We start from the raw sequence: 10964 nt of genomic DNA, 5'->3' as shown, positions 1-10964 counted from the left end.
TGATCGATTTATTCATAGCGACTCCGCGTGTGCTTCGGCAGTACGCCACCTTTCTGAGGGTAGGAAACCTGATCGAGTTGGATGGATGGGAGCCCACCGACCACCGTCCTTTGACGCTTGTTCTTAATGTTACAGTGGATGACGAAAGCAGGTGTAGGGACGGTAAAGGCCGGAGAGCCCGGGTGGAGTTTGATATTGCACGATACCAGGATTACGCGGAATATTTTGAGGGGGGGTCCCCTACTATGAATGCCTTAAGCCAAGTGGCCGAGGACCTGCAGAGGGGAGTTTGCAACACCACACAAGCTGTCGAACGCATTGGAGGTGCCTTCTACAAAGTCCTGGTGAGGGCCTTCGATGCCCACCGACCTACCGGCATGACGGCAGGTGGGGATACGGTTTGGTGGAACCGGGAATGTCAACAAACACGGCAACGCATGTTGGAGAGTAGGGCCCAGCTGGGTCCAGGCCGGGTGAGTAATAAATCGGGTCCGGAATGGGAGGCTTTCCGCCATGCGCGGACGGATTATAACCGGGCAAAAAGACACGCAAAGGCGGCATATGAGGAGGACAGGATGAGAGATTTTGTGGCCAAATGTCGGCATGACCAACGAGCTTTGTGGCGGGCTTTAGGAGGGAAGTTGAGGGAGCAATGTGCGATAGATGATATTGAGGTCTTCAGGGAACACTTTGCTGGGCTCTTAAACGCAGGTGTAGGGGAGACGGGGCCTGATGGTGCGAACCGGCTTTTGAACTTCATTAACTTTGGGCAGTTCCTAGAGGGGCAGGAATGGCGGGCATCCCACTCGGTTTTGGGCAGGACTGCGAAGGCAGCAGAAATCCTAGACCCCCCCCCTCACGCTGGAGGAAGTCGCACGTGCTGTTGACCGGCTGCCTAACAGTAAGGCACCAGGTTTGGAAGTAGCGCCGTCGGAACGTTACCGCTATGCGCGTTTGCCCCGAGAGGAAGAAGGCTCCGCGTCGGGTAATGGTAGGGACAGGCGACGGGGGGAAGTGAATCAGCTTGTTCCGGTACTGCACGTGCTTCTGGAACATATCAGGGCGACTGGGGACTTCCCACGGCAGTTTACAACTACCGTCCTCACCCCTATTTACAAGAAGGGGGACCCCAGCATGCCGAGTAACTACCGGGGCATAGCAGTAGGGGGCGCCTTGGCGAAATGTTACGCGCTGGTCCTCCTGGATAGGCTCGTTCGCACAGGGGAGACGCTCTCACTTAGGCACCGAGGCCAAGCGGGTTTCAGAAGAGGTTTCGGTACTACACATCATCTCTTTGCCAAGCAGTATCTTACTGCTAGGCACAGCCAACCGGGACAGCGGCCGTTAATCATTGTGCAAATTGACTTTGAGAAGGCGTTTGACAAGGTGCCGCGGGAGATAATGTGGCTTCGTTTGCAAGAGAGAGGGGTTGAAGGGTCCATGCTGCGGTCGCTGATGCGGGCGTATGATAAGGTTACAATGGTCATCAAGACGAATGGCAAGACTGGAGGTGAATTTGAGTCAAAACAGGGTGTGAAACAAGGCTGTCCATTATCAACTGAGCTGTTTGGGCTCTACATTGAAACTCTCGCGGACGTCATCGATATGCACGACGGTATTAACACTGGGGCACGGCCGGAGGATGCACCGGAGGTTGGAAATGAGCGAGTGTCCATCCTCCTCTATGCAGGCGACGTTAGCCTCCTGGCAACAACACCGGGACGCATGGGGGAGCTGCTCAACATTGTGGACATGTTCTGTGATGATTTTGGGATGCGCCCAAATGTGTCGAAATGTGAACGCCTCGTTTTTGCAAGCGACAGCGATACTAGAAGTGCTGTCCAAGCATCGTGTGATGAGCTCCGGCTGGCTGGAGAGGCCATACCGGCTAAGGATAGTGCACGATATCTGGGGTTAGTGTATGGGCCGGAACGGCAGTTCTGGGCCTGCCGTCAGCAGTTGTATGACACAGCTAGAGCAGCTATGTTCACGTTAAGTGCAAAATTAGATAAGCTAAAGCTGTTCGCCCCAGATGTGAGGATGAGGTGTTTCGATACGCAGGTACGAGCAAAACTGTTGTATGGTTGTCAAGCGTGGGGGCCGTTTATGCTAGCTGAGGTCTTGGACAGGCTCAGGAGGCGGAGTGATGCGAGTAACCTTGCAGAGGGGCCCTTCGAGGCATGCCTAAAGGACAGAGCGGTGCAGCTTCAGATATCTTTCATGCGACAAATTGTAGGAGCTGCCAGACCAACACACCGCCTCCTGTTTGCAGAGCTGTCGCAGCTACCCCTACACTACCATGTTCTCAAGCAGGTTGTGAGGTTTTGGAACCATGTCCGTTTACAGCGTGGGTCTGTGGCACACCAAGTTTTGCGACAGGAGGTCGCAGAATCCCTCTCCAACCCCGAAGGGGCCGGATGGGGGACACTACTCCTCCGTTTTCTATGTTTTTTGGGGCACGACGTATGGAAAGAGGCCCCGCAAGGGCTACACGAGGTAGACGAACGAGTGGAGTGGCTGATGAACAGGCCAATGCCAGAAGGTGTGGTTTTGGAGTTCAAGGACCGATTAGTGAGTGGTTGGAAGCACACGCGTTTAGATGTCCAGCCTGACGTGTATCCGTCAGACGGCAAGCAACCAGGAATCCACATGGCGAAGTATAAGCATTGGATGGGTCTGGCGGCCGAGCAAGCGGGCAGGAAGGAGGTGCTCCCGCATATCACAATGTTTATTCCGCGTTCGGCGAATCGCAAGCTTATGCAGTTTAGGCTTTGCTGTTGGGCACTGGCGGCTAACAGAGCGCGTAAGGGACGGCGTTATATACCTAGGGAGGAGCGAGTATGCCCTTGCTGCGGCACTGATAGCCATATCGAGGATGAGAAACACATTTTGCTGGACTGTCCGGTGTACGACGAAATCAGATCTGATATGGGCTTCCCACGCTTCGAACATATGAAGGACGCTATGAAGTGGGAACCTGAACACCTGGCAAGGATGCTGGAACGCATATGGGCCCACCGCAACTCTATCGTTCCCTTTGGTCGTTAGTATACTTCATCACTTGTTTCGTTGGAAGTGCGAGGTAGGATGGTGCTTATAGGCGATTTGGCAGCCCTTGAGCCCTCGGCTCGTACTAGGGTGGTTTGCAGGTACGGGGAACGCACCCACGACCATGTAACAACAACAACAACATAAAGGGTCTTAGAGTGACGAGAATTCCTTTTGCCGTACCCGACCTCCGCACCCGCCAACCCCGCCCACCCACTAATACCCACCAAACCCGCCGGCCCACCCTTTCCCTTCCCTCCGTACCATCCTCCGTACCATCCTCCGTACACCACAGATCCGCATGGACATGGAAATCGTGCACTTGGAGCGCCGCGCTACCGACCTCGCCAACCTGGTGACCTCCCTGTCCGCCGCCTGAGCCGCCCGAGCCGCCTTGACGATGCAGCTGGCCGCCAACACCACCCGCCATACTCGCCGCTCGCCGCTGTTGGCGGCGCTGGAGGCCAAGGTCCAGGCAGCCCAGCAGGCGTACGAGGACATTGCGTTGAGTGAGAAGCAAGTGGACAAGGCCTTCCGGCGGGAGTTCAGCAGCCGGCCTGACCTCTGGGATGACGCGCAAAAGGTCTACCGTACCAGATCGCATCTGCTGCATGTACGGAAGGGTTTTGGGGGGAAGGGGAAATCATATGCTACAAGGAAATCAGAAATGAACTGTCATAAGGAGTTCAAAAGGTTCGAAACTGCCCCTAGGAAGCCCTAAGCATGAGAAGGGGGTTTGGCAGCAGTACGTATTTGGGTTTGGATGTACGGTAAGGTCACATCGTAGAAGTCGGTTTACTCTGCGTCATTAAGCACTGTCGATGTGTATGTGTATGTTTATGTGCATATGTCTGCGGTACTGCCGTAAATACTCCAAAACCATATCTGTCGTACCCTTCTCCCCCCGCATTTTGCTGTCCATGTGAACGCAAAGCCGCCCCTTCCCCTGCAATTCAAATGAAACCTTCACCCCCATCCCCCCCACCCCTTCCTCCCCCCTATCCTGCCACCCAGGGCTCTGCCTCGACGGGGAGTCTCGGAGCGACTGTCCCTGGCGCCGCCGCCACCACCGCCCCCTCCCCACCCCCCGGGTTCGTAACCACGGCTCGTCTGCCCAGGAAGACAGCTCTAGAGCTACTCGGCAAGAGTCCGGAGGGCCAAGCCCTGGCGGCGGCATTGGAGGCTCCCGGCCCGGGGGAAGTGTCCCAGTCGCAATCGACCACCTCAGTGCCGGTCCTAAGTGAGTGACACGTTTTAGGGTTTTACGGTGTGTGGGGGGGGAGTTTCGGGAATGTGGGGGGGGGTTGGGGGGAGGGTAATGTCTATCCCATAAAAGTTGCTACTTTTTCTCGTTCCCCACCTCCCAACCCCGAACCCCCCAAATCACACAGGGCATGTGTACGGAGATAGGGCCGTACACGCATATGCATGGGTACACAGAAAGACGCCTTCCCTCACATATTCCCCCTCCCCCCCCGGAAACCCCCCTCGGCATGCCGTACAGGTCGCCAAGGCACCATGAACCGCGGCGCCCTCTCCGGTCGACTGACCGCGCTTGACTCCCTAGGGGCCAGTGCCGCCGGCGCCGGCTCCCCTCACTCGGAGGTGCTGCTCACCACCCCCCGCCGGCCGCTGAGGGACATGTCCCACGTAGCTAGGCCGCTGCCAAGACCGGGATCAGCGCTACAGGCCTTTCTGCAGAAGCATCTGGAACCGCAGGGGCTGAAGGGCGGTGCGGCGGCGGCTGTGGCGGCGGCGGCGGTGGGAATGGTAAGAAGGCGGGCGAGAAGTACGGCGAGGAGGAGGAGGGGGAGGAGGCGGGGGAGGGGAGGAGGGGGAGGAGGAGGGAGGAGGACGAGGGGGAGAGAGGGCTCTGGTTTGCCCGGTGCCTTGCTCCTACTTGGGCTCCGCAAAGGTTGGCTTTATCCCGCCGCCTTCCCGCCCTATCCATGACCTCTGCCAGCGCAGAAGGGCCCCACGCCTGCAGTCATACAACAGAATTGCTCGGACTTGTGTTGCAAAACACCGCATTCGCACGTCGGGGGCAAACAGCTTCATTTTGTCCAGCTTTGCGCTTAAGGAAAACATAGCGGACCGACCTGTATCACATAACTGCTGACGGCACGCACTAAAAGGCCGTTCTGCCCCGTATACCAAGCCCAGATAGCGAGCGCTATCTTTGGCTTAGGTGCTACCTGGCCTGATAGCCGTAACTGTTGACATCTCTCGCTAAGTTCCGACTGCTGGGTGCCATCACATGCAAAAACAAGCCTTTCACACTTTGAGACATTTGGTCGCATCCCGAAGAACAAGTCCACAAGATGTAGCAACTCAGACATTCGCTCTAGTGACGTCGCTAGCAGACTAACATCGTCTGGGTACAGCAGTATGGAGACGCGCTTACTGTCCACAAGGGGTGTGTCATTCTTACGTACTCCAGCTTCTACAAGGTCATGAGTATCGATCCGCCCCCTCCCCTGCGCCCGCCTAGCCCAATGCCACCCTCCCCTGCGCCCCCCCAGCTCAACGCCGCCCAAGAGAGGCGCAGGGGAGGGCGGCATTGGGCTAGGAGGGCGCAGTGGAGGGCGGTGCTGGGCTAGGGGGGCGCATGGCAGGGCGGCGCTGGGCTATTGGTTGCAGGGGAGGGCGGCGCTGGGCTAGGCGGGTGCAGGGGAGGGCGGCGTTGGGCTAGGGGGGGCAGGGGAGGGCGGCGTTGGGCTAGGAGGGCGCAGGGGAGGGCGGCGTTGGGGTAGGGGGGCTCAGGGCAGGGCGGCGCTGCGCTGGGCGGCGCAGGGGAGGGCTTTGCTGCGCTGGGCAGGGCGGTGCAGGGCAGTGCTGGCGCGGGGTGGGACGGGAATCGGAACAGGGCAAAGGTGCCACCCACCTTCTTGTGGGTCTGGGTTCAATTCCCAGGTGTCCCTAAATGTTATGAGCCATGATACATACACACATATGTCCGTGAACACATCAGCACACGGGCAGAGGGCACACACATACAAGCACAAAGGACGGAGGGAAGGGCAAGGGAGAGCAGGGGACAGCAGAGGAGAAGGCACAGAAGGGCAGAAGGGAGGGCAGATGGGAGGGGAAGGGAGGATGACTTAGGGAGGGCGGAATAAGAGTGAGAAAAGGTATTGTGGAGGGTGGAGGGAGGGGGTTGTGGGGGGAGGGTGAAAGGATGGAAGGGTGGAGGGAGGGAGGGAGGGAGGGAGGCGTCAGCTAGTGTCTCAATGAAGAGTCCAAACAGCTCCGTAGATAGAGGACACCCTTGCTTCACTCCTGGCTTAGAATTAAACTCTCCTCCCACTTTATCATTCACCTTAATCACCATGGACACCTTCTCGTATGCTTTTCTCAGAGCATCTAGCATGGGGCCGCTAATCGCCCTCTCCTGCAACCGAAGCCACATATGCTCGCGCGGCACCCTATCAAAGGCCTTCTCAAAGTCAGTCTGTACTATTATCAGCGGCGGCTGCCCCGCGCTCCGATGCCGCCTGACCAGGTGTTGCTTGACCGTGATGAGCGGTGCCGAAACCCTGCCTGAAACCCGCTTGGCATGGGTACCGTAGGTCCAGTGTTTCCCCAGCGCATACCAGACGGTTAAGAATCACTGACGCATAGCGCTTTGCAAGTGCTCCTCCAACTGCAATGCCCCAATAGTTTCCTGCCACCAATGGGTCACCCTAATTCAAATTTGGGGATACCACCGTTTTGGTAAACTGCTGGAACGTCGCCAGTTGCCCTGATGTGCTCTAACAAAACGTGTAATGTAATGTAATGTAATGTAATGTAATGTAATGTAATGTAATGTAATGTAATGTAATGTAATGTAATGTAATGTAATGTAATGTAATGTAATGTAATGTAATGTAATGTAATGTAATGTAATGTAATGTAATGTAATGTAATGTAATGTAATGTAATGTAATGTAATGTAATGTAATGTAATGTAATGTAATGTAATGTAATGTAATGTAATGTTACAGAGTGGGAGGCTTCTGGGCCGCTTTATCACATTGTCAATTCTACGATTTTATCACCTTATACCACCATCCACCACTACCACACTGTACTACGCCATACGAACTGTAAGTCCAAGGCGATGGATCCAGCGTTCAGGGATCCCTCCTCATCCATTCACCCGAACATCCGAAGAGACGGAGGGTTCGGCAATCGCCACCAATCCAGCGTGCGAATCTGGTCCATCAACTGTGACCTCAACTCTCAAGGCCCGCCATAATGCGCGCTGGTCGTGCCTGCACCTAACCACAAACTCACGCATTCTCTCTGCATCATATGCTGCTCGGGCACGACGTTTGGCACGATTCATTGTATTGCGTGCCTTGCAGAACGCTTCCCACAAAGGACTTGACTTATTCTCGACCCTGCCACGGCCCAGCCGCACCCTGCAAGCAAGCATGTGTTTGCCGGGCGCTTTTTCATTCCTCATTCCACCATAATGCACCATCCCCCACTTGCATACCTTCAGGCCTGCGACCCGCAAATACTTGAATCAGCACCTTCCGCAGGAGGGTACTAATGTGCTCCACTGACTCTGTGCTGTCGCAGGTCCCATTAGATAGGTCCGTGATCACCCCATTTAGTGCGTGCATGACCTGAGATCCCTCAGTGAACAGAGCAGCATAGTCACGATAACGGGAAATCTCAAACACTGCTCGCTTCTTTTGGCAGCACCCTATGGCACTCGCCTCGGTTCCTCCCACAACTAGATCAAGTCACTGGACGGTGGTCAGGGAACCAACCATCTGGCGCGAGCAGCTCACCCACTCGCATCCAAAAGGCACGACGGAGAACACCGGCCGAACCAACAAAAAGATCGATAATGCTCCACCTGCTTCACCCTTGGGGAAGGTCAGACGACCCTCCAAATCCCCAGAAACACGGCCATTTAATACCAGCAGACCCTGTGACCGGCACAGGGCACCCAACTGGTGCCCAGCAACATTGCAGACGTGGTCCTCACTCCTACGTCCGGGCACGTCTGCATAGCCCTGAGGTTCCGCGTCCCCCGGCAAGCCCATGAACTCCCGCAGTGCCGTCAGCTGGTCTAAATCTGGAACATCACTAACGTACCCTGGCAGGTCAGCAGGCGAGGACTGGTGCTTTGCATGCTGTGCACTGGATAAACGGGCATTTAGATCACCGGCAAGCATCACATCCTCCCCGGGCCGCCGGAGCTCGGAAATATCTTGTTGGACTCTCGCGAAAGCAGCTTCTGCTGCTGCTACACGCTGTGCATTAGTAGCACCTCCGGCTGGGTACACTCTAGAAGTTTCAGGCGCAAGGTAACAGGCCCCCACCAGGAGGCTGTTTCCTGACAGGAGGTTGACACGTATCCACAGAACCTCACAGCCTAAAGACTGGTGTTTTTTCGAACGATGGTAACCCCATGGGAGACGATATCACGCACGTAAAGAGCAACCCCGCCATAGTCAGCACGTAGTCACACTCCTGACCTCTGCACCCGCATCAGGCGGAAACCTTCAAGGGACGCGTCACTGTCTGGCACTGCATCCGTTAAGTGTGCTTCGGTAGCAATGATGAGATCATGGCTAGTCACAAAAGACTTCATTCCGGCACAGTCAAGCTTAAAAACTCCCATCTCCAGCAACCCATGGACATTCCACAACAAAACCTTCTAACCTCTTGGCCCTCGGCTTGCGTTATCCTAGTCATCCACTTCAGCAGGCAGGCCTGCAAACCGGTTAGCACTACTGAACACGCCAGCCTGGTCATGAGGCCGGTTATCAGCTGTGTGTGTCTGTGTGTGTATTTGTTACATATCGACTGGGGCCTGATGTTGGCCAGGGGCACCTTACCGTACCCCAACGGGAACAACCACCAAAGCATTCTCCGCCTTGTGTGTGTGTGTGTGTGTGTGTGGATTGTGAGGGGTATTAGCCAAGGCATTTGCTTTTGGCGCCACGCAAAGACATTTGTGAAAAACGTGGCCTTGGGGGATGAGGTGGCCCATGGTGACACGCTATAAGGCGTGGTCCACGCGCAGTGAATCAGTAAGCAGGTGAGCAGCGGGATCGTGTGGGGGTTTGGCAATCTGGGTGCAGGGGTGCGGCTGCGTGTGGCTGTGGTGGCGCGGGGTTCCAGAGGGACCCGACGGTGTTATGTTCTGTTGAAATAACTGCTGTGCAGGTCTGCTTTTACCATGGAGCTACAATGTGAACTGGAATTGCTCCTCGTGTGCTCGCTTCTTTTAGTTGCATGGCTTGTTGTTTGAGAATGATGAGACGTGAAACCGTGATCAAGGGTCAAGCTCAAATCTTTGAGGTGAATTAAGGAGGCGTGTGTACTCCAGGTAGTTGAGCATGAGCTCTAAGCGCGTTGGGTAGTTATCCTGCCTCGTAACCAGAGGTCGGCAAATGGATTTTCCTATGGCTGCGGGAGGACATAATTCGTGTAAGAAGGGTTCAGCTCCCTTGGCATCTCCCTGAGTACTCTTTGCCTGGTGTTACATTGGTGCGAATTGCTAGGAAATGAGAACTCCCCGGATCTACTCCGGTTGCGATAATACACCAGGCATGATGCTTACCCCAGAGGTGGATGCCCGGGTAGTCGACAAGTTTACCAGTTGAGTATTGACAAACTCCTCCATTTCGGAGGGGGACTGACAAAATGTCAAAATATCAAACAAATTCACAATCCTACGGGATCTCAACCAACCAAAATCCTATATAACATATGCGCACTGAATGGGGCTGCCCTATTTTCGGGGAGCCGCAGCCGTCATGTGGCCAACACATGCAAAGGTTTTCATTACTCGTTTAGCACATCGTAAGCTAATGCAGTTTCGTTCATGTTGCTGGGCTCTAGAGGCAAACAGAGCATGAAGGGGCAAGTACCATGTCCCCAGGGGCAGCGGTTTTGCCGCTGTTGCGGTACTAATAGCCGAATCGAGGATGAAAAACACGTGTTATTGGAATGCCCAACCTATAATGATATTCGTGCTGAAGAGGGATTCGATCATCAGAGCATGTTGGAGGGCATGAAATGGGAACCAGTACGTCTGGTGAGGATGTTGGAACGCATGTGGGCTCACCGAAACTCAGTTACCCCTTTTGGACCCTAGTCTGTACTGATGTGCGGTGTTTCCTGTGGCTTTTAGGCGTTGAAGTATTGCCCTTGGGCCTTCGGCTCGTATGGGTAGTTTTACAGGTATGGGGTCACACACCCCCAACCATGTAACACACACACACACACACACACACAAAATCCTACAGGAAATGCCCAGGGGCGCCCGAGGGGGGGAGGAATGTAAGAAGGGTTCAGCTCCCTTGGCATCTCCCTGAGTACTCTTTGCCTGGTGTTACAATTTCGGTCAGTAACCTGGAAAAAATTTTGGGTGCCTTCCGGCGCCAAGAAATATTGCATAACATTGCAGTCCGACCGTTGTATACAAAGTCACAGCTTACACTGTCCATGGGTCCCCCGGCTTTTACAGACACCCCTGCACTTGTGTGGAACTTCTGTTCGTCGTAACCTCTGTTCGTCGCCATGCCAGCCGTGCGCTGCACATGGCACGGCGGGGTTCACCCAGCAGTGGAAACAACCATGCTAGCACCGCATCAACAATTCAGGCCATAGGAGATCTCGCTTTGTCACTGCTCATAAAAGGAGATGAAATGACCCAACGGATACAGCAAAACCAGTAAAAGTTGCGGCCCTCATCGTGCTTTGTCTGCAACTGTCTGCAACGGCGGCGCCCCGTAATCGCCTAATGAAAGCTCTACGAGACCTCCCAGGACTTAAAATCATGCACACGCCGCAATAAACACCTGCACACTATTCGGCTGCTAACACCGCCGAAGAAGTTTACTATTCCTCATCATCACACCGCTCACACAGACCATCTGGAACCAGCACCCCCCCACACATAGACA

General features: G+C 55.0%; 1 protein-coding gene across 1 annotated transcript in view; it reads left to right on the top strand.

Moving 5' to 3' along the window:
- The window catches only part of VOLCADRAFT_91150 (uncharacterized protein), a gene marked incomplete at both ends in the record, with an annotated part of 17279 nt that extends 6543 nt beyond the window's left edge, over positions 1–10736 (top strand). The window contains 10 exons of the mRNA XM_002950653.1: positions 136–473; positions 3344–3403; positions 3455–3661; positions 4063–4288; positions 4553–4818; positions 7618–7631; positions 7779–7920; positions 8086–8150; positions 9077–9091; positions 10526–10736. Coding sequence (XP_002950699.1) covers positions 136–473; positions 3344–3403; positions 3455–3661; positions 4063–4288; positions 4553–4818; positions 7618–7631; positions 7779–7920; positions 8086–8150; positions 9077–9091; positions 10526–10736 — 1544 coding nt within the window. The remainder of the gene's footprint in view (positions 1–135; positions 474–3343; positions 3404–3454; positions 3662–4062; positions 4289–4552; positions 4819–7617; positions 7632–7778; positions 7921–8085; positions 8151–9076; positions 9092–10525) is intronic.
- Positions 10737–10964: the final 228 nt, after the last annotated feature.

This window comes from Volvox carteri (genome assembly GCF_000143455.1).
Source record: "Volvox carteri f. nagariensis unplaced genomic scaffold VOLCAscaffold_19, whole genome shotgun sequence".
Lineage (NCBI taxonomy): Eukaryota > Viridiplantae > Chlorophyta > Chlorophyceae > Chlamydomonadales > Volvocaceae > Volvox > Volvox carteri.
This window is presented reverse-complemented; position numbering and strand designations above follow the sequence as displayed.